Source organism: Hyperolius riggenbachi, chromosome 6 (genome assembly GCF_040937935.1).
Source record: "Hyperolius riggenbachi isolate aHypRig1 chromosome 6, aHypRig1.pri, whole genome shotgun sequence".
Taxonomy (NCBI): Eukaryota; Metazoa; Chordata; class Amphibia; order Anura; family Hyperoliidae; genus Hyperolius; species Hyperolius riggenbachi.
In genome coordinates, this window is record NC_090651.1 from 231705160 (window position 1) to 231729448 (window position 24289).

General features: G+C 41.9%; 1 protein-coding gene and 1 long non-coding RNA gene across 4 annotated transcripts in view; one reads left to right on the forward strand and one right to left on the reverse strand.

The window, feature by feature from the left end:
• The window catches only part of LOC137521364 (uncharacterized), a 47306-nt gene extending 38027 nt beyond the window's left edge, over nucleotides 1–9279 (forward strand). The window contains exon 3 of the long non-coding RNA XR_011022110.1: nucleotides 9056–9279. This is a non-coding gene — a long non-coding RNA (uncharacterized lncRNA). The remainder of the gene's footprint in view (nucleotides 1–9055) is intronic.
• The window catches only part of NPHP4 (nephrocystin 4), a 486557-nt gene that overhangs the window by 73457 nt on the left and 388811 nt on the right, over nucleotides 1–24289 (reverse strand). For all 3 annotated transcript variants that reach the window (XM_068240494.1, XM_068240492.1, XM_068240493.1), the window contains 3 exons: nucleotides 14395–14606; nucleotides 2377–2603; nucleotides 771–960 (listed from right to left, as the gene is read on the reverse strand). In XM_068240494.1, coding sequence (XP_068096595.1) covers nucleotides 771–960; nucleotides 2377–2603; nucleotides 14395–14606 — 629 coding nt within the window. The remainder of the gene's footprint in view (nucleotides 1–770; nucleotides 961–2376; nucleotides 2604–14394; nucleotides 14607–24289) is intronic.

The following is a 24289-nucleotide window of genomic DNA, read 5'->3' on the forward strand; positions in this document are numbered from 1 at the left end:
ACACATTTGCTTTAGTAAAACACCTGCAGGCATAACTACCATAAAAGATCACAAAACCCTGCACAGTGGATAATGAGCCTAACTGCACCCAGAATGCTGTACAACCCATTCACACACCATGCAGTCTACCCAAATCTGAACCACAAATCACATAACCTGCGGAGACTCAACCCAACCCGACGCAGTTCTATACTTCAGAGGAGAGTACAGTCTCAACCCACTGGGATAAGGCAGGGGACACACTTGTCTTTCAGTTTTCTGTGCATGTTTTTCTGCGTGCGTTTTCTGCACACCATGTGCATGCGTTTTTTTCACAGCAGCTAATGTACCAGATAGAGAAAACTGACAAAATGTGCAGAATTATGCTGCAAGATGTTTTTTTCTGTGCACCAAGTACGCCGATTGATTAACACGAGTTCTCTGTTTAAATCAGTTTTTCTGTGCAGGAAACATGCACAGAAATAGACAAGTGTGACCCCTGCCTAAGTTACCATGATAAGAAATTACAGCAGAGTATCGGTTATCATATCAACCATGGGGAGCAATGGGACCCAGTTTTTAAGAACAGCAGAGCCCACAAACAACCTTGGAAGTTGGCCTTCACCACTGCAAGTACTGCCGGTGATTTGTGCTGATTGGTTAGCTGACTGCTGATTAGCTGAGTTGCGGGGTACTGGGACTCTACTGTAATATCTCTACCCTGATCTAGGACAGTTTGATAGAGGCCTGGTTCTATAATAGCAAAGAGCAGAATGGTTAATTCCCCTCACCTGCAGCAAGGTCATGTGGTCCAGGCAGAAGGTCTGGTATTTGAATGGAATATAGACCATCTCTTTGGGTCGCAGATACAGTTGTGGTGTTGTGGTTTGTTGTTCAACATGAAACATATTTTCTTCAATAGGTGTTGTTGTGTTTGTCAGATTTTTAAAATATCTCCATTCCTGTGTATCCATAATCACCCTGGAACAATACAGCCTGATTAGACCATTCAATTACATTTATTTTCAGCACTGACAAAATTATTTCTTAACAGGAATCTGAAATTGTTATGCACACTGACAGCCATAATAGCTACTGTGAATAAAAGTTTGTATAATTAACTTATTTTCCACCTTCAATTCATGGTGACATGATCATCACTCTGCACTGTTCTATCCCTACTTCAAGATTTGTGGTTCTTGGCCAAGATAGCTGATCAAGTCCGCCTTCATTAAGAACCTAAGACATGTACATGGCTCTCCCCGATCCCCCTTGATGCATCTGTGAGTTATCAGCCTGGCAGATCATCTCAGCTGAGCAGAGGCTGAGGGCATTTTTATCCTACTTGTCCTGTCAACTCTGCACTGTTGTGGTTTGCACTGGTTTTCCTCCCCATAGTAACAGAACATGATGCATCTGTACAGATCTTGGCCCCAAACTGTAACCCAAGGGATCAAGTCCCGATCTCATGGGTTAACAGTCCTCTTATGCTACAGTATAAAGAGACAGAAAACAGAAAAATACACCTTTATTTCCAAATAAAATATTGTCTCTATACATACTAGAACATAATGTACTGTAATTGTAATAACCGGGACAAATGGGCAAATAAAACATGTGGGTTTTATCTATCATAGCTGAAAACTGAGAAAGAATATTTATTTTCTTCTTATTCCCTTCAAAATGCATACAAAATAAATTCTTAGCAAAAAGTACCAAACAAATAAAACCTATTTTATGGTGAAAAAATAAATAAATAAATAAATTAAAAAAATAATAATAATAATAATCATATATATATAAATATATAGATAGATAGATAGATCATTTTGGTGTCATAAATGTGATAACGTTATTCTTGAATGAATGGGAGGAGTGTGATATGTGAAAATGACTCTGGTTTTTAAGGGGAAATAACCTGTGGTGGGGAACTTGTTGAAACCACTGTCCTGTTTTTTTAGTTGTATTTTGTTGTTTTTTATCTTCCTGACAGTACTTGTAAGCACAATTAATTTGTTCAATTTGGATATCAAGTGGCAGGATTTTTTTCTCCTATTTGAATGCTCCTGTGTTAAAATTTAGTACTGATTTCTATAGCTGTGATGAAGGAATGTACTCCCAGCTGCTAAAGCTATAACAATATTGTCAGTGCAAATAGAGTAAAATGCAGTGTTCAGCCTCTTTTATTGATGTGTCTTCTCTTCTTTAAATACATTCCAGGCTTAGAGGAAATTATGACAAAAAATTAAAAACAAGCTTGCCTTTCCCACTTGATTTGAGGCTAAGGTACATGTATGTGCTGGTGACAGGTCCTCTTTAAGTAAAGGATGCAGTCCAGCCCTAATACAAGGACACTTTAGTAGGGCTAGACAGCAAGTCAGACAGGAAAGGCCTTACCTGAGGTCAGCATGATCTGTCTCGATAGATACAGTATGCTGGACGTTATAAGGGTTTTTCAGCTGAAATTCAAAGAACTCGGCAGTGCCCAGCGTAGCATAGATGGTGTAATTTGAGGTAATGGCCTGATTCAGCATGCTGGAGATACACTCTGCTTTGGTGCGCTCTCTGTACGCTTCAATGATCTGCAAATCTCTGGTGTGCTGAGTGCGCTCCTCGTGTGCAGACTGGAGACAAAAAATACAGACTATCAGCTCAACAGACATGAAGAAGCTGCACTTCTCTATAAACCATCTAACGAGCTAAGCGCTGCTGCGCTTTTCACTCTTAACATACAGCATTAAAGTGGACCAGAAATGAAAACTGAAGTTTGCATTAATATCTAGTGACACGTGAAAGTAGGTAAAAGTTGTAAGTTCTGTTCTGACATGAAGATCCTGTGGCTCTCCGGATCTAAGTCCCAAAGGAATTTTGCAGCATCAATGTGCTGGCATGACAATCTACATTGCTACTTCATACTGTAAGGTCACACACTGCTACCCTCAGCACACGATACACAATGTTCCCATCTACACAGTACATCTTTACACTGCTGAAGGATCTCCTTGTTGAATAAAACTGGGAAGGGTCATTTACTAAAGAGATGTACAGTACAAAGTTGTCTACCTAAAAAAGACTCAAAATATGTTTCAGAGACACAAACAAATGTATAAATTATACTATACTACTTTATTTTTTTTGTTAAATGTTACAGTATTATATAAACGGTTATTTAGTAGTTTAAGACACTTTAAAAGCACACACTTTAAAAGAGTGTGTGTGTGCGCGTGCGTGCAGTGCGTGCGTGCAGTAGCTTTCTTTTGCTGCTTACAATGATGGACATTGGATGAAAGATCTTGAGGGCCACATAAAATGGCAAGGAGGGGCTGCATTCGGCCCACGGCCTTGTGTTTGACACCTGTGCTTTAAAGTGGATCCGAGATAAACTTTTACTCATTGCATAATTGTGTTTCTTTCATATAGTTTATAGGGCATTCCTCAAGCCAAATACTTTTTTTGTTTTGTTTTAATACTCTAATTCCCTATAAACTAAACAAGCCGTGCCCACAGCTTTTTCACAGTGCCATGGCACTGAAGCAAGGGCTTATGGGAGCTCAGTCTGGGCAGGAGGAGGAGGAGGTTACTAGCCAGAGATTTCAGAGGCAGAGGGGAGGAGGGAGGAGGAGAGGGGACTGAATTTACACACAGGCAAGCTTATAGCATCTCCAGCCCTCAGCCTGTGATAATGTGAACATGGCTGCCCTCATTGTATCACAGGAATAAATCATCATAAACGGTTGAAGTTGTTGGCAGCTAGATTTGCTGTGTAAACTATCTAAACTTTAGATAAGATATATAGACAAGTTACTTGTTATAGTTAGTTTTTCATCTCGGATCCGCGTTACATAAATGGGTTGTATAGGCATAGGGGCAAAAACTACAGACTGCAGATCACAATGGCTACTTAAATGGTCCAGAACACAATGCAATCCATTTTGAAAGCGAATAGCCTCCATTTTTACAACCAAATATAAATTGCAAACTACAGTTCCAGCTTGTTGTGAAAGTGTTTTGAGTGTGTTGCATGCAGTGGGTTAATGATTGTGTGTTTGTAAATTGATCACCCCCTCAGCACTTACCTTCCCCTTAAAACCCTGGTCTGAGCTACCCTTGCTTGGGAGTATGTTTAGTCATGGGGGTCGATGCACAAAAGCACAGTAATATTTCCATGCAGAAACAGTGCACTACTAAATTATTGTTACTTTCAGCAGCATGTACCACAAGTTACGTTATTAGCACGACCCATGATACTCAAGTAGCGCAACCATTGCTATGATAACATGCATTACTAAGGAGTGTTACAGTTGGTAACATTCATTACCATTAGCAACGGTCACGCTACTTGAGTACTGCGGGACACACTAATAGCGTAACTCGCGGTACATGCTGCCAGAAGTAATGGTAATATTGGCGTGCGCTATCTTTGCACAGCAATATTACTGCGATTTTGTGCATCAGGTCCATTGTGGTCAGCCTGCAGGCAGTAGCTCTCTTGCTCTTATGCCAGCACAGCTCATTTATTTAATTAAGTGTGTAGCACAGTTTGTCACTCCTTGAGAAAATGAGACCGATTTATGTGCATGCATGTGTTCCATATAATGTCAGAACCTGACAGTGCCCCCATTGTAGTTTGCCTTATTATACTGCCATGTGTTCTCCCCAGAATGTTTTTCCAGCTGGGTGGCATAAAAAAGTAGCCGGGTGGGGCGAGATGTGAGAATGCAGGGCCGGTGCTTTTCTGCACAACTCTGCTTACGGCATAGGAAGTGGTGAGCCGATGACAGCTGGGTGCTCACAAAAACTAGCCGGGTGGAGCACCCGGCTAAAAGAGCCTGGGGAGAACACTGCTGCCACCCTCGCATTTTAGTGTTGTCTGTTATTTTGCTCCTAATTAAAGAATTCTTTAAAGTGCAGCCACATAACGTTGCAAAGGTTGATACACGCATGTTGGTTGAAGTTCACTACTTGCTTCCTCGGTTTCACCTTTATCTACTGTACAACCATCTTCAGTTTTGGGCTCCAACATATTCAACCCCACAGCAGGATAGTATTGTGACACAGCAGTCACATGACCACCAGTGCAAGTGCATTAGTAGGGAAGGCTGGAGGTTGGGATAAGCAGATTATGAGTGGAGAGAATACAAAAGAGGAGGTACTTTTGAAAAAGAGAAAAGAGTGTGAAGGTGAGAAAGGGAGTGGCAGAGAAAGGAGGGAGAGAGAGTGGATAATTCAATTTTGTCTGCAATAGATGTACAGTGCTCTACCCATAATTATTCATACCTCTGGCAAATTTTGACTTAAAGTTACTTTAATTCAACCAGCAAGTACTTTTTTGATGTGAAATGACATGGGTGTCTCCCAAAAGATAATAAGATGAAGTACAAGAGGCATTATTGTGGGGAAAAAAACACATTTCTCAGCGTTTATTTACATTTGAGCAAAAAGTGCCCAGTCCAAAATTATTCATACCCTTCTCAATAATTAATAGAAAAGCCTTTATTGGCTATTACAGCATTCAAACACTTCCTATAATTGCAGACAAGTGTTTTGCATGTCTCCACAGGTATTTTTGCCCATTCATCTTTAGCAATGAGATTTGGAGCTCATTGCTAAAGAATCCACAGATTCTCAATTGGATTCAAGTCGAAACTCTGGTTGGGCCACTCCACCATTTTTTCACCCCTTGCTGTGTGTTTTGGGTCATTGTCATGCTGACATGTGCACTGGTGCCAAAGGCCAAGTTTCTCTGCAGACTTCCTGATGTTGTCGTTGAGAATCCTCACGTATTGCTCATTTTTCATGGTGCCGTTTACTGTGATTAGGTTCTCTGGTCCATTGGCTGAAAAACACTCCCAAAGCACTAGGTTCCCACCACCATGTTTGACAGGAGGGATGTAGTTCTTTGGGTTGAAGGCTTCTCCCTTTTTTTTTTGCCAAATGAAGGAAACATCATTGTGACCAAACAATTAAATTTATGTTTCACCTGACAATAACACAGAAGACCAGAAGTCTTCTTTTTTTTCCAGATGAGCATTTGCAAAGGCCAAGCGAGTTTTTGTGTGGCTTATCTGGAGAAGTGGCGTCCTCCTTGGTCTGTATCCGTGGAACCCAGCAGTGTGCAGTGTCCGTTGAATTGTATGCCTAGAGGCATTGCACCAGCAGAGTCCAGATTCACCAGGATGGCCTTGGTGGTGGTCCTTGGATTCTTTTCACCTCTCTCGCTATCCTCATGGCCAGCACTGGTGTCACTTTGGGCTTCCGACCACGTCCTCTGAGATTTTCCACAGTACAGAACATGTTGCATTTTTTAATAATACTTTGCACTGTAGCCACTGGAACTTGACAACAGTTAGAAATGGCCTTGTAGCCATTTCCTGACTTGTGTGCAGCCACAATGCGCAGCCACAGGTCCTCACTGAGCTCCTTTGTCTTACACATGACTGTTCACAAACCAACTCCGGAAAGCTGCAGTTTTTCACCTGTTGGGTTGACTAAAACAGCTGTTCCCAATGAATAAGTGTAATTAGGATGCTTTAGAACAGCTTGGACTATTTGGTATGGTATAGAACTTCCCACAGACTGTGACAGTTTGTGAAAGGTAAGAATAATTTTGGCCTGGACACTTTTGGCTCAAATGTAAAGAAAAGCTGAAAAGTGTTTTTTTTCCACAATAATGCCTCTTGTACACCGTCTTATTATCTTTTGGGAGACACCTTTATCATTTACCTTCAAAAAATTACTTGGTTGAATTAAAGTAACTTTAAGTCAAAATTTTCCAGGGGTATGAATACTTTTGGGCAACACTGTACAGTGGGTTGCAAAAGTATTCGGCCCCCTTGAAGTTTTCCACATTTTGTCACATTACTGCCACAAACATGCATCCATTTTATTGGAATTCCACGTGAAAGACCAATACAAAGTGGTGTACATGTGAGAAGTGGATCGAAAATCATACATAATTTCAAACATTTTTTACAAATAAATAACTGCAAAGTGGGGTGTGCGTAATTATTCGGCCCCCTGAGTCAGTTCTTTGTAGAACCACCTTTTGCTGCAATTACAGCTGCCCGTCTTTTAGGGTATGTCTCTACCAGCTTTGCACATCTAGAGACTGAAATCCTTACCCAATCTTCTTTGCAAAACAGCTCCAGCTCAGTCAGATCAGATGGACAGCGTTTGTGAACAGCAGTTTTCAGATCTTGCGACAGATTCTCGATTGGATTTAGATCTGGACTTTGACTGGGTCATTCTAACACATAGATGTTTTGTTTTAAACCATTCCATTGTTGCCCTGGCTTTATGTTTAGGGTCATTGTCCTGCTGGAAGGTGAACCTCCGCCCCAGTCTCAAGTCTTTTGCAGTATCCAAGAGGTTTTCTTGCAAGTTTGCCCTGTATTTGGCTCCATCCATCTTCCCATCAACTCTGACCAGCTTCCCTGTCCCTGCTGAAGAGATGCACCCCCTGAGCATGATGCTGCCACCACATAGCGTTTTGCATTTTGGCCAAAAAGTTCCATTTTGGTCTCATCTGACCAGAGCACCTTCTTCCACATGGTTGCTGTGTCCCCCACATGGCTTGTGGCAAATTGCAAACGGGACTTCTTATGCTTTCTGTTAACAATGCCTTTCTTCTTGCCACTCTTCCATAAAGGCCAACTTTGTACAGTGCATGACTAATAGTTGTCCTATGGACAGAGTCTCCCACCTGAGCTGTAGATCTCTGCAGCTCGTCCAGAGTCACCATGGGCCTCTTGACTGCATTTCTGATCAGCGCTCTCCTTGTTCGGCCTGTGAGTTTAGGTGGATGGCCTTGTCTTGGTGGGTTTACAGTTGTGCCATACTCCTTCCATTTCTGAATGATCGCTTGAACAGTGCTCCGTGGGATGTTCAAGGCTTTGGAAATCTTTTTGTAGCCTAAGCCTGCTTTAAATTTCTCAATAACTTGATCCCTGACTTGTCTTGTGTGTTCTTTGGACTTCATGGTGTTGTTGCTCCCAATATTCTCTTAGACAACCTCTGAGGCCCTCACAGAGCAGCTGTATTTGTACTGCCATTAGATTACACACAGGTGCACTCTATTTAGTCATTAGCACTCATCAGGCAATGTCTATAGGCAACTGACTGCACTCAGACCAAAGGGGGCTGAATAATTATGCACACACCACTTTGCAGCTATTTATTTGTAAAAAAAATGTTTGGAATCATGTATGATTTTCGTTCCACTTCTCACGTGTACACCACTTTGTGTTGGTCTGTCATGTGGAATTCCAATAAAATTGATTCATGTTTGTGGCAGTAATATGACAAAATGTGGAAAACTTCAAGGGGGCCGAATACTTTTGCAACCCACTGTATATACACCGTCAGGACCTCCACATCTGATAGCTTTGATCACTTGCAAAGCTTTAGATGGATATTAGTCTTTTCCTTTGTCTTGCTCTTCCTTTCCCTCCCTTAGGAGAAGCCAGCTCCCCTCCAGGACACTGTCTTTTGTGTGCTAATGCAACCCACGTATGATGATACTCATAGCCAGCCCAAGGCATTTGCTTGTATCTTCTGTATCTGTTCAACAAGTTCCAGGGCCACCTTCAATACTAAAATTAGACCCAAACCAGTTGTCCAATAACCACAATTTGTGATTTGTGTAGGGTCTTCTATAAATATATGGAAACATCTGTATAGTCAATGTAACAATTTGTTTAGAAGCTGCTTTCTTCCCTTATGTTATTTTTGGCTGGGGTGGGCCTATTTTCAATCTTTGCTATGCTCTGCTCAAATTGGATAATAAGAGCCACACCTGGGTCAGATTTGTGGGTGAGATGTGCTGCCTCCAAGCACTCCACAAATGTATATTTTGTTCTCTATTACAATACTGCCCCCCATACTTCTTCAGAATGCCTATGGTCCAGGAGTTCTTAGTTTCCTTTTCACACAATCTCTCAGCCCATAGGCAAACTACAAACGCTGACCAATAATATTATCCTCCATGCCCTATTCCATAACCCTAACAATTTTGATTGATGCCTAACCCTAAATAATCTAACTGATAGATACTCACCTCTTGCTATCTTTGTTTCAGAAATCCAAGCCCAATCCACCAGCTCTTTGCCAATATCTAATGTGGCACCCAGAACAATGGCGGAGGAAGGGAAGAGGCCCAAACAACTTTGTAGAATTCATCTGCTTAATAACAATAGTTTTTCCTCAGTTGCAGTGCTCACTACTACGTTCTAAAATGCTTTTCCACGGAATGCCATCGCAAGAACTGTTTTGTCATTACTTTCATAATCTGAGTTTTATGGTTGAGCACCTTAAAGAGAACCTGAACTGAAAATAAAAGGTCAAAATAACCACACAGGTCATACTTACCTCATTTGTAGTCTATTCCTCATTCTCTTTCTCCTCTCCTGCATCCCATTTGTCCACCGCGATCAATGGAATTCTCCGTCCTCCATTTTAAAAATGGCCATTACCCCATAACAGCTTCCTGGTCAGCACACTGTTAAACTGTAATATTATACACTTGAGCCATAGGGAAACATGTACATTTCCTTGCACATTCAGTTGTAACTGACAGCTTCTGATATATAACTGACAGCAACTGGTATATTTCAGTTCTGACAAAACCTTGTCAGAACTAGAAGAGATCACTGTAAGAAGAAAATGGTGAGCTTCTGAGAGTAACTGACAGTGAGGTTAGTATGTAATATTCATTTGCAGCTACGTCATGTGCTTATTTTAAATAATTTTATTAGCGTCAGGTTGCCTTTAAGTCTAACATTGCAATGCACAATACCAATCACTGACTAAAGTAGCATAAAGCAGGCCTCCACTGGACCTTGGAGCAGTGGAAATGCCCTTGCATGTACAATGCCAAATGAAAAGTTTGGTAGTGGAGGAATTATTATCTGGGCTGTTTTATTTAGGCTTGGGCTAGGCTCTTTAATGTCAGGAATACCAATGTTACCTCACACAATGTCATTCTAAAGAATTGCATGCTTCCTGCATTGTGGCAACAGTTCCAGGAAGGTTTTTCTTTGTTTCATTATGACAATGCCTTGTGCTGAAAGCAAGGTCCATAAAGCAATGGCTTACAGAGTCTGGCAGATCCCTTCAGCCATGTTCTAAAATCTACTGAAAAGCCTTCCAAGACGAGCTGGATGGTGCTGAAGCAAAGGAGAGGCCAACTCAGTATTCCTGGCTATGGCTTTATAAATCAGCATTTACAAGCCCATACAAGGGTGGTGTTGTATGCCCACATAAGCTTGTCCATATACCGTACTGGCAGGTACAGCATACCTGCCTTTTGGCCGAATGTTATTTTAGTCACCTTCTGTGACTGAACTGATTCCCATTGAAACAGCTTGGTGTAATTGCCTTTTTAAAACAGAAGGAAATTTGCAATCATTCAGTTATAAGTGAACATTTGTGGTTACCCACAATGCACTACCACTAAATATGCAAATTATCCCTTTTCGCCCTTGTAAGCCAAGCAAGCATCCAGAACCGCTGGTTTATAGCAAGCCTATAGCTTTTAGTTTTACACAGCCATATCAAACCCACATGTAGACAGCCTGTTTCGGACTTTTGGTCCTCATCAGTACATGGCAGGGATTGATAAGGCTGTATGAAATAGGGCTTGGACCAGTACAACAGAGTAACCAAGCAGCTCAGGGTGACCCAAACTACTAGGAATGTATAGGGGGATAAAAGGAACCAAAAAGCCCTCCTACTAAAAAAGCAAAGCATTGAAACAGATGTGTGGAAAACTGTTGTCTGAACTCTTGAAAAGAAAAACTGAATATTTAAACATTGTTGGAAGAGTTAGAACTTACAGACTCTGTATAATGTTTCCAGAAACAGTAATTTCGAGATCAATTTCTATACTTTACTGCTGGGAGTTAGCAAATTTATTTCCCTGACTGTACCTGTATCTACTCACAACTGTGCTGGCAGGTACATTTAATTCTCAATACCCATTAATAAGTTTGTCAAGGCAGCAAAGAAACCTGCTAGGAATGTTACATAAAAAATGATCTGCTAATTTTTACAAACCCTTGTAATTTACTCACATGGAAAATTGCTTCCCTCGCAGAAAAGGAATCTTAACTTTTTACAGACAGAAGGGAGAACTGCCAACTGAAAGGAAAGATCTTTTATCTCTCCTCTTTGATATTGAAAAAAACTGCAATATTTCTCCATAGAAACTTAAAGGGACTCCGAGCTCAGAAAAAAAAGGAAAGTTGTACTCACCAGGGGCTTTTTCCAGCCCAGTGCTGGTCGGGAGGTCCCACGCCGGCGTCCTGGCTCCTCTCCTTCTCCCCGCTCCGGAATGGCTGGCAGGCCGCAGCCCGGGCGACACTCTCCCGAGTGTCGGGCTGCTTCTTCCGCATATGACGCGGATTACGTCACACGCCGGCCGCCTCGCGTCATCACGACGGCCGGCGTGAAAGTACTGCGCATGCGCGCTTTGTACCTGAAGGGGAACCTGAACCAATTAAAATTGTTTAAAACGCTGTGAAAAAAACAAAACAGAGGAGCAGGCATGGGTAGGAAATTCTTCTCATGCCCACCGTTATGTTTTAATGCCGCCCCCCAAAAAACATATTTTTGGGTCGGGATGTTCAGTGAGCAGTGTGCAGGCGCTGCCCGGTGATGCGCCACCGCGGACGGTAATGTTCTGCACATGCACACTATACAGTTGTGACATTATGTGCTGAGTGTCCCCAGTGCGGGCACACGATCAAGGATGTGCATCGTTGGGAAGTGCCTGTGCACTGCTCACCGACCCTTTTGACCTAAAAGTATTTTCAGGGGGCCATTAAAACATAACGGAGGTGGACAGAGGAGAATGGGGGGAGTAGTGGGCATGAAGAGAGCTTCCTACACATGCCTTTGTATGAAGAACAGAGGCGCCAGCAGGATAAAAGTCAATAAAACATTTTTTACATTTCTTGGAGGAAGTGGTGGGCTTGCCTCCCAAAAGCAGTCACGAGATCCTGTCTTCATATAAATCAATACATTTATTATACGGTACCCCAAAAACAGTTCAACGCGTTTCGCAGGCCCAGCCCGCTTCATCAGGCAATAAAAGTGGGGACAAAACAGAATTTTGGCAATAGCAGGTGTAGCGCCTCTCCACCGTGTCTGCTTTTGGGAGGCAAGCCCACCACTTCCTCCATGCAATTTTTAAAAATTGCATTGACTTTTATGCTGCTGGCGCCTCTGTTCTACATACTAATACTCTGTGTCCACTCCTGGTGGAGGGGAGTGCTACCCCCTTTCTTATTTCTTTACTACAGAGAGCGACTTCTTAATCCTGAGTGAGGACAGGTCTAATCTCCTCACCTGCCTATTGAGTGGTTGCCTGAATGGTAACCCATGTTTGTGAGTATAAATTCTCTCACTAAACCACTTACCAATTGTCTTTAACATACTACACCATATTGGGCTTCTCCTTTTTTTCTATTTTATCTTCCTACACATGCCTGCACCCCCCCCCCATTTTCAATTTTTTCGCATCCCTAAGGTATCCTTTAACCACTTAAGGACCACAGGCTTCAACACCCCCCCCCCCCCCCCAGTGACCAGGCTATTTTTTACAAATAAGGCCACTGGAGCTTTAAGGGCTCGTTGCAGGACCATAAAAATCAGCATTTTTCTGCCCACCAACAGAGTTTTCTGTTGGTGGGCTCTGATCGCTGCTGCCGTTTGTTTTTTTTATTTATTTGTATTTTTTTATAATAAATGTTGCTATATTTTTTTAATCCCTAGCCCTCCCTCCCCCCGCCAGCCATTCACCACAATCGGCTGTTGTAGGCATCAGCCTATGACATCCGATCGCTCCTGTGCCTCCCAGGGGGACAGCCGTGTCACATGGCTGTCCCTAGTACAGCGCTGCCTTAGATCACAGCGCTGTACAATGTAAATGACGGCAGTTTCACAATCTAACTATCTCCTAGCAGCGATTACCGCTGGGAGACAGATAACGGAGCTCCGCTCCATCATGCAAGCGGAGATGCGCGCGCATCAGCACACGCAATGTCCTGCAAAACCTCGCCCCAGGACTTCACGTCAGTTGGCGTCGAGTGGTCCTGGGGCTACCGCCGCGTTCACGCCAATTGGTGTGGAGTGGTCGGCAACAAGTTAAAATAAACATATACTGTATCTGCAAATGAATATTGCATACATACCTCGCCGTCAGTTCCTCTGAGAAGCTCACCATTTTCTTCTAACAACGATCCCTTCTAGTTCTGACAAGATTCTGTCAGCATTGGAATATATCAGTTGCTGTCAGTTATAGCTGAAAGGACAACTGGTGTACAAGGTAATATCCATATTGTAAAGGAGAACAGAGGCGCCAAAAGGATAAAAATCTCTTTCTTTACAAGGTAATATCCATGTTTCCCTATTGCTCAAGTGCACGATATTACAGTTTAACAGTGTGCTGACCCAGTAACTGTTACAATGTCATGGCCATTTTTAAAATGGAAGATGGAGAATTCCATTGATCACAGTGTATAAATAGAGCGTGGAAGAGGAGAAAGAGATTGAGGAGTAGACTACACGGGAGATAAGTATGACCTGTGTATGTTTATTTTACCTTTTCATTTTCAGTTTAGGTTTTCTTTAAAGAAAAACTGTTACAAAAGGATATTTGGCTTTTTATTTAGTACTTGTTTCACTGTAGGTAAACGCACTTACGTATTAGCCTTGCATATCCATCAAGTTTAGGTTGGCTGGAAATCTTATTATCCATCAGCGGATGGTATAAGTACCTAGATATGACATGATTTCCCTGTGGCATTTCACACTGCAGTAATCTTATCAGAGGATTTTACACAAGCCACTTTCGACCAGTGCTAACAGTGCAGGATGTGATGTCACTTCCTTATTGTTCAGTGGAACCGCTGGACTGGAGTGGCCATTGCTATATGATCCCCCGATACCAGTAATTATTACAAACGATGTAATGGGGAATACCAGCAGGGTTTTATGCCAAACAGAGGAGGGCTTACAGTTACCACACTGAGCCAGCTATGTTTGTAAGGTGTACACTTCAAAGCGCAACCTAGCCAGTCATGAAAGACACATGCTCCCTGCCCTGGTTCCAACCACACAACCCTCGTCCCATCACAACCATGGGTCTCTTGCTCCCAAATAAACAATTCTCTGCTAGTGTAAATTATTCTCAGTTTGAGTGCTACATGGCCACACCTGACTGACCCACCCACTGGCTAAGTCCAGAGAGGAGATGAAGAAAGCTGTACTGCACTAGAAGCACATGTGACCCATGAACCAGGTATCCTAGGTATTCTGTGTGTGCTGATATACACGGTTTCTATTCACTTGACTGCTGTTCGAATGTGCCTTGCTCAGTTTTACATTCAGTCAGATATACATAAACTCGATACTCACAACTAAAAATGCTTTCCTGTTGATAAGGTTCTCTGTGGACTCCAGCTGTCTGACGGCCATCATTCTTTCCATCTTGCGCCTTTGAGAGGAATCGCTCTCGCTGTTTGGCCATTGGTAAGCCATGCTGGCCTCCTTCATCCGGCTGTGTAACAGCGCTGCTAATTCACTGTCTAAATCGGCCAGCTTCTGCGCCTGAGAGAGATTTTTCCCAGCTAAAGACACATAAAAAGGGGATTTCAGCAAAAATTATTACGATGCTCAGACACACAATGGCTGGCCATTAGATACAATTGAGCCTGAAGAGACTTATCAAATCCACGCTAATAGGGATCGCTTCTGCACAAGGTAAGCCATTCTGTGTGTGACCAGCTTGTGCAATAAGTACAATTAAGCCTGTTTATCTGTCTTTGTTGCAGTGTGTACCATTTTATAGAGCAGACGCTCCTACTGCAAAGAGCGACGTGCACCCTTTATTGTTACTGTAGCTCAGATTTAGAGCATTTCATCTTTTATCCAGTAAGAGCAGTATAAAATCCAGATTTTTTTTCTATTTTTTTATTTTGTATTTAAATGTTAAAGCAAAATTTGTATTTTAGTCATGGTTAGTGGAGATTGTAAATAAAAAAGAAGAGGAGACACAGAGACCCAAATATAGTTTAGTATGTACTGGATAATGTGGAAACTGACTCCCCCTCTTCCTCCAAACCCCCCACCGTACCACTCCTAAAAGAACCCCATTCACGTCCCCTCTGTTTCCCCATTTTCTGGTGTCTTCAATTTATGTTCTCCATTTTACTCAATGTGACAAACCCTTTATTTAATTACGTTTAATATGGTACAATATATGTATGATCTTCCTAGTTTTACTATACATACTGGATGAGTATATCTATTACTAAGCTTGTTGCCTCTGTCCCACAGCTGTATACTCCACTTTTATTGCCTGATGAAACAGGGCCATGCCTGTAAAACGCGTTGCATCGATTCCCACAGTGTATAAATACACTTTTGTGTTAATACAACTTCAGCCTTTGCCTGTGTCTATCAGGAGGAGGTAAATCCACCATTGCCTCCTCTTATCTCCGTTTTAACATGTTTTGGGGGGATTTTATAGCCCTCTTTTATAGCCCTGATAGGATGTGGATAAATCTCTCAATTGAGGTAAACATATTTTGTTTTACAATGGAGAAGAGTTAAAACCACAAACATTTTATTGCTGTCCATTATTTCACTTCTGGGATCACCAGAATGTGTGTTATGTCTAAGGAGGTCCACGAAGGTCCCCAGAATAGGAAGTAAAGGAAAGTCTTGCCAATGGGGACACAGACAGAAGGAACATATTTAGAGATGTTGTAACCAATTCCTGCTCTAGCCAAAACTCATAGAAAAGGTTTGGAGGGAACAAAGCATTAAAGGACACCTGAAATTTGAGGGCTATCAAGGCTGCCATATGCATTTCCATTTAAACAATGCAAATTGACTGGCTGTCCTGTCGATCATCTGCCTCTAATACTTCTAGTCAACGACCCTGAACAAGCATGCAGTTCAGATGTTCAGCTGTTTGACACTAATTGCCGCATACTTGTTTCAGGTGTGTGATTCATGCACTACTGATGCATAAAAGATCAGCGGGATGCAACTAGTATTGTTTGAAAGAAAATAAATATGGCAGCCTCCATATCCTACTAACTTTAGGTGTCCTTTAAAGTGGAAATCCAGTCAGAAATCCATAACAGATGTATACAAATAATTTATATTGGCACACACACACACACACACGGAAGGTGAAGCCAGATTTAAGTAACGTGATGTGTGCCATTTCCCTCATACAGGTACTTGCATTATTGCCTTTATCCTTTTTTTCTAGCATGTCAAATCCAGAACATACAGTATCATACAGTAGTATGATCAGTTTATTGCATTATTGATCAGAACTTTATTTAAAGGAAACCTGAGATGAATAAATGGAAAAGATTCATATTTACCTGGGGCTTCCCAGTCTCCCATTGGATAGCCCGTTACTTTGGCAAAGTTGTGCTTCGTTGCACATGCACAACCTCAGCTACGGAGGTGCCCATGTGGCCAGGCCACTAAGGAGTGACGAAACGCAACTGACAGTAGTACTGGGCTGTCCAGTGGGGGACTGGAGTATCCCAGAGAGATGCCAAGGGAGTTCTAGGCCTGAAGGGGCCCTGGAGAAGCCCCAGGTAAGTATTAATGTTTTCCACTTATTTGTCTCAGGTACACTTTAAATTATATTAAGTACACTTTATTCAAAGAACTCTAAAACTTCAAAGATAAGCATTGCTGCCTTTGCACAAAAGTCTATATTCAAACATTTTTTCAGCACCATATCATATCAAGTGAATAGGGTAACATCTGAAGTTGGAAGTGCCTATTGCCTAAAGTCTGCTAGAGCACTTTTAACAGCATTTTGGAATCGTCTGCGATTCCAAAAGTGCTAGGTTACTCAATAAAGGTGCCTGCAGCCTTTTAGGAGTGTTTGTGCGCCAATACAAAGTATAGGATTGCTGTAAAATCGTTTTTCAACTGTTCAAAGCAATTTTTAAGCGTTTTTACATCCAAGCCTATGGAAATCCCACATTGTGAAACAAATCAATTGCAATAAATTCAAAATCACTTCAAATTCCAGAAATTGCTTTGACACATGATCCAAAAACCGCTTCCAAAAACGCTCCGCAATTTCTGCTTTCTTGTGAGTCCCAGCCTTTGGCGTTAATCCATCATTTATGCTCATGGCAAAAAAAACAACTCTTTCAAAAACAACTATTACAAAATCAAGGCATTAATACCTGATGGTCCTCATAATATGCCTAATTATATTAGCAAACATTAGAGCAGATGCCTCCATTATGGCTGTCCCACAAGTCGTAATACTGTAACAATTATTGTGTGCCCATGATGAATTCCGTGATTTTATGAAATACTGTATTTCCCTACATTTGGCACTATACTTACCCAGCTATATTACGCCAATAGTATTGTCTTCTTTGATTTGGAGTCACTGGATATGGCCATTAAGATGTTCATAATTCCAGCCTGCATGCAAGCTTATTGCAAATTGTACGCGGCTTGGAGGTGGGCCCAACAAATACCTTTTTGAGGAGTGTCATTTGTCAAGGGATAAGATCCACCCCCGAGAAAAGTAACTATTTACCTCCAAAGGAACAGCTAAGTCTCAATTTCTTTTTAAAAACGGCAACAATCACAAACATGGATATTGTGATTCTATGCAGCAGTTTTAGTTGTCAAAGATGCTAAGGGCATACATCTCTCATAAAACAACCTATTCAATAGCTTCAGCACATTCACCCAAAATATTAAAAAACACCTGTCTAACATTGTATAGGCCCTTCTTGTGCTGCCAAAGCAGTTGTGAGCTATCAAGGCATGAACTCGCCAAAGATCTGTAAGGCTAGATTCACAGTGGGACGTTGCGTTTTGATGCCACGTTAAAGTCGCACCGCAAGCTTACAACTCAACGCGCCCAAAAAGTGGCAACGCAGCGTTACCGTCGCATACAGCAGATACAGTAAAAAATACAGGCAATGAAAAGTATGCTTCCAAGTTATTACTGAGCATGTGCAAACAGTCCAACGCAGCTAATAACGTGTATAACGCACTGCATGCAGTACTTTTACTTAACGTGCAGCGTTAGGCACCAACGCAACGTGTGCACTGTGAATAGGGCATTGATTTTTCATTGCAGTGAGTTATTCTGCGTTAAATGCTGTTTTAACGCGCGACTTTAACGTCCCACTGAGAAACTTAGCCCAAAAGTATTCTGTGATATCTGGCACTAATGTCATGCAGAGGGACAAGAGTCATCTCTCGGTCATTCAAACAACAAATACGTTCACCAGTGGACTCCTCATTAAATGCAAAGGAACCTAATTCAACAGGTCTAGAAAACCACAGCTGGCTGCAGTGTGACCCAATAAGGAAATTTTTATATTAATTTATGAGAAAAAATATGTATCATTGATGTACGGTATGCAGTAAACCTCATATTTGTATTTACATACACTAACATTTTGCATGCATTAAATTAATACAAACTTTTAATTATTACTCAGTTCTCAACTGGCAGGAAAGACTTAATTCACTTGCAAAAGTAGCCCAGTTTACAAATCCTGCACAGTACTTATCTGATACAGTAGTCTTAATGTAATTAGCTTAATTATAGCACAGCAGGTGCACACCAAGGTTATGGTGACCTTGTCATCATATTTGGCAGTCAGGATTTCTTATACTATATGCATAAACATTAAAAATACAGTGAAGGTTCCTTTTGTATAGGTCAATCAGCCCCATACCCCTGCATATGCATTTTTATAGCACAGAACAGATGATGATCCTGTAGCCCCTTTTTGGGGCTAATTGGACCATGCCTTGTAAGGGTTTTTTGCCTTCCTCTGGATCAAAAGGGATATGTGAGGGAGCAGTCTGGTGTTGTACTTTGTTCTCTGGATGAACTCGATGGACGTATGTCTTTTTTCAACCCAAATACAATACAATACAATACAATAACATTTCTATAGCGCTTTTCTCCCATAGGACTCAAAGCGCTTAGGCTCTCTCAGATTCAGTAATTAGTAGGATGAAGTATTCACACAACAAAAGTTATATTTCTGCAAATGCCAAACTGAACAGGTGGGTTTTCAGTCTGGATTTAAACACGTCCAGGCACCAAATAACTATGTAACTATAATGTTCACCCTCCTTCATGGCATAGTGTGGTTCAGAGAGTGGCCTCTCCCCCCCCCCCCCCTCCTACAAAAGTAGCTATGCTGCTTTATATGTTTCTGTAATATTAAAGGAACATGTACAATTGACAAATCCAAGGATATAAATGCTTCTGAAATGCAGCATTGCATGGCTATGCAGTAACAGTTCATTCCTACGGTTTGTAAGTAATGAATGCAAGGCATATAGCTCAGAGAGAGACAGTTCTTAAATTATCCACTACTACTACGTGCTCTAAGTTTGGTAATACATTTCAGGCACACAAAAACGTGCAATATGTGTGTTATGCTGGGAATACACAGGTCTATTTTGCTGCTCGATTCTGTGCCCAATCGTTTTCCGCACTCGATTCTGCAGGGCAATTCTCTCATCTTCCATTCGTTTTTCTTATCTTTTGCCATTGTCCTCCATGCGGAATCGAGCACGGAAACGATAGGGCGCGAGATCGGACATGTCGCCGATTATCTATCGAGCCATCTAAATGGCTCAGAATCGAGCCGTGTATTCCCAGAATTACGATTCCTTCTGGTGGCAGCACTTTTCATATGGACTTCTACTTTCCACCAGCAGATGTCTTTCTGCCCCCTAGGAAGTGTGGAGCTCCTCAGTTCATCTACATATGGAACTCTGTGAGCTTTCTGAACTGTCACCTGACCAACGTGCATCATATTTAAAGCGGACCCAAAGCAAACATTTTTTTAATTCAAAATATTTAGTTGCACCACTCTGACACATACAAAGATAAATAAACACTCCTTCAAGCCTATGAGCATTTCAGTGCATGCTTTTCACCCTTCTCTTTTCATAACTAGGGTTATACAGGTGGCAGCCATTAGCAATTCTACCTTCTACTCCACCAGTTTGCCGGATTCTGTCCCGGCAATATGAAAGGAAGGGAGGGGTTTCTCCAATAAATGTAAAATATTTTAAATTTGTCATCATGCAGGTGAAAAAAGGCTGCTATTTATTATTATAATTTAGAAAATAGATTTCATTTCTGAAATCTTGTATTTTTAATTTGGGTCCACTTTAAGGCTGGTTCTACCAGCAGGACATTGCTAGATCATTGTGCTAGTAGCCTTGTAAATCTGATCATCTATCCTGGTATTGACCTCCTGTTTGCATGACTATTCGTTTCCTAATGTCTGTATTATCGGATATCGTAGTCTTGATCCTAGCCTAACTGATTATTCTCTTGTGTGCTGATTTTGCTTATACATACTTTCTGTGCTCCTGAATATTTGCCATTGTATATATTTACGTAGTTCGTTAGCTAAGGTGTTTAGCTGGTATATGTGGTGCACCATGTGTTTCTGATTGTCCGATTGCATGCATATTGTTGAGTGTATGTACATACTGTATATTGCACTATAGTAAATAAATATTTTATTCTCTTTCAAATCCATTGTGCAGGATTTAGTATTTCCTTGCAAGTGATCTCTAGTTCCGGTTGTGCCATGATAATGATATGCATGCCAGAGGATTAAAATGTGCAACATTTTGCAAACAGAAAAATCAACAAAACTTTTCTTTTATGTGTTAATGCTGATAAAAAAAAAAGAGTTTCATACACCAAAACATTGAAGAAAAAACATGAAAAAAAAAAAAAAAAAAAAAAAAAAAATGTTTAATGTAACATCTTTATCTTGTGTCACTGTAATGATCCGCTCAGCTGGCTGCACAGGCAGACAGCTGTTTGACCATTCCTTATGTCTGAGAGATGCAGGTCTCTGGAAAAGAGACCTGGCTTCATCTTGCAACTTTCAGAGTTGCTTTGCTGAGGGATTTGCATACATGCAAATTGCCCAGCTGTCTCCTTTGAGGGCTGGCAGTATAAAAGCCTTCTGCTCCCAGAAGGCTTTGCTGGTCATAACGGATTGTTAAATACACTCCTGGAGTGTCAGCCTTCCCTGTTGGATTGTTATAGTTATCTTAGAGTAATTCTGGGGACTGCACTAGGCAGCTCCTCTAGTGCAGTTAGCCTGCTTATCTGTTTTGTCTATGTTGCCTCTCTGCTGTGATTGTCCTGTCGCCAATGGTGGTCGATAGGAAATCGTCCTGTCTATCTGTGGGTGCTAACCAGAGCAGCGGTTGCTACTGGTAGCCCCTTCTGTTTCATCCGTCTTACTTGGATCGCACTAGCCTCTAGCGGTAGCGGCTGTGGATCCTTCTGATCTGCTTTCTTGGAGTATAGCTGGAGCAGCGGTTGCGATCGGCTATCCCATCTGCCTGTCTTGCTTGGATCGCACTAGCCCCTAGCGGTAGCGGCTGTGGGTCCTTCTGATCGGTGATCCTGTCCCTGAACCTGGATCACACTCGCTCTGGCGGAAAGAGCAGTGGATCTTTCCTATCCTGTCCCTGAACTTGGATCGCACTCGCTCTGGCGGAAAGAGCAGTGGATCCTGCTAAGCTCTGTTGCTTTACTTGGATCGCACTCGCTCTGGCGGAAAGAGCAGTGGATCTTTCCTATCCTGTTTCCCGTCCGTCTGTCTGTCTTGTCTGATACGAACGCTTGCTGTAGGCTCGGTGAGGTAACCGTTAAGCAAGCGCTCGCGTTCTCTGTTTCGTGTTTGTGTGGCGGTGGTTAGTTAGGCGTGCTTGTCTCTGTTGCGCTTAACGTGCGGAGATCGCGCTGTAAACGCGTTCACTGTTGTGAATGAGTGCGGTGTTCGCGTTTAGTTAGCGTTTGTTATATTCCTTATCAGTCTTTGTACGTTTGCTGTGCCTTTGCTACTCTTGTGCCCTGTCTTGCTTAAAGGAATACTATCGATGTATGCATTTATTTTTAAATGCTGTATGTTGTAGCACACATTAGGGCAAGTACTAGCAGCAATTTGATTCCTCACACAGCTGTTCCTCTCAGCTGTAAAATCCTCCGTCAGTTTTGGCGTCAGTGTTGGATACAAAATGTATCTAAATACTGGGCTCCCAGAGGGCTAGACCATGTCTCTGCACAGGGGAGTTGCTATCAACTCCTCAGTTTATAGTTTAATTATCACCTTGCTGAAAAAATCTTATTGATATGGTGGTAAGGGGTTAAAGATTCTAGCAATGTGTGTTTATTATCTTTGCTTCTCTTGACTGATAAAGATACTATTAATGCTAATTGTAGACAGTGGTCTGCCCCCTCTCAGCAGCTTGTAAAATGGATGCAGCCTGGAGTGAATCACCTCAAGCAGGCAGCCAGTCTGAGTGTAAACACAAACTAGTGTTATAGCTAGTTATATTCCAGCAATATTACAGCTCATTTAGTTACCTGTTCCCACCTCAGATCAGCCTATTTCTCCTCATGTCTGCTGCATGCTGTGAGTGACACAGTGAAATATATTTGTGAGCTGTGTGACAGAGTAACCAAGCAGCTCAGGGTCACCCAAACTACTATGAGCTGTGTGAGAAATTAATTTTTAAGCAGAGATAGCGATAGAGAGACCTGGGTGAATAAATAAAGTGCCCCTAGCACTAGTGGTAATGTGTACACTAATATAGAGTATTAAAAAAAAAGTCGTTTTAATTGATCGTATTCCTTTAAGTCTTGTGTCACCTCTGGCAATCGCCTCTCTCGCGATTGCGTTCCTACTTTGTTTCTGCTGTTGTGTGTGCACCTTCGCGGGTTGGCGACTAGATTGTTGCACACACATACATTCTGTCCCTGTGCTCATTCTCATTCGCAATCGCTTCTCTTGCGATTGCATTCTCACTTGGTTTCCTATGTTGTGTGTTCACTGTCGCAGGTTGGCGACTAGATTGGTGGATCTTCATACATTCCTCCTCTGTGCTTATTCTGTCTTGTGTCGCTGTTAGCAATCGCCATCTCTTGCGATTGCCTTCTCACCTGATCTTCATGGTTGTGTGTACATCGTCGCTGGGTGGCGACTAGATTGGTGGACACACATACACTCTGTCGCTTTACTCTCTCTCTTTAAGGGCTTTCTTGCCCTGCGTTGCTTCCCTTCGTACAATTCCTATCTGGTATCTGTGGCAGGGCAAAGGATCTGTTCCTCTGCACTCCACAGCTGCATCTGCCGACAGGAATTTCCCTCTACAGGTGCGTTGCACCTTTTGCTGGGTTCTCTCAGATTATACGCTTGTGGAGGATTTCCGCAGTGTCAGCGCACGTCCTGTGCGCTGACCACTGAGAGAATTCCACAATCGTTACAGTCACACAAGAAAAATATCCTTCATGTTTTAAGCTACATTTTCTGAAAGGTACTAGGAGGCTTGAAGCTTGGACAGAAAGGCAAGTGTTTGTGCGGTCTCAAAACATGCATGCTTGTGTAGTAACACAACATCCATCAGGTTTCCAACCTTTAAAGTGTGCTCTCATATTAGTCAATTGACCAGGCCTGTTCTCAACACCTTCTGCCATATTGGAAATTGATGGCTGCAAAACCATATATTCAAACCTCATAATGTTCACTGCATGCAAGAGCTGCAGCTTAGCACTTGGGGATTCAGCTCAGGCTATTCTGAAAGTGAAAGTACTGCACATACTTTTTGGTTCTGTGATGTCAGAGATCTCTCATTTTCCCACCTCTGCCTGCATACATGTCCATGAATTATCACAGAGGACTACATGAAGTCTTCATGTAGTCTGTAGAATTTGTAGTTTGGCATCTCCAGGATACAAAGCATTACAGGAGAGGAAATAATAGGTTTGATTTGCTCTTGATCACCTAAGCTTGCAAACATGGCCTGGATATAATTGGTCAGATACATGTTCTGCAGCTCAGGAAAACCTTAATAATTCAGATGCTATGTGTGAACCAAAAATCATTTCAATATGCAAGTATTATTACAGATGCACACAATAAAGTTTTTAGAGGTTTACAGCATAACCTCTCCCATCATCTTTTTATAGTGTTCTTTTCGCTTTAAAGTAAAAGTTAATCCTTGAGAAATGTTTCCAAAGTGGTCTTATTGTGCCTGTCTCTGTGTTGCCAAGGCTCATCGAAGTCATCCAATGACAAAACCATAATGAAGGCAGACGTTACGTCAGCTCTATCCCTGAAACAGCAGTCAAAACACTACTTGAATCTGATTAAAGAATCATCTTACCTTGAGGAAATAGTGTCCTGCAGTAGGACGCAGGCACATTTACCTCTTGGGACGCATTCATTCAATTCTAGCG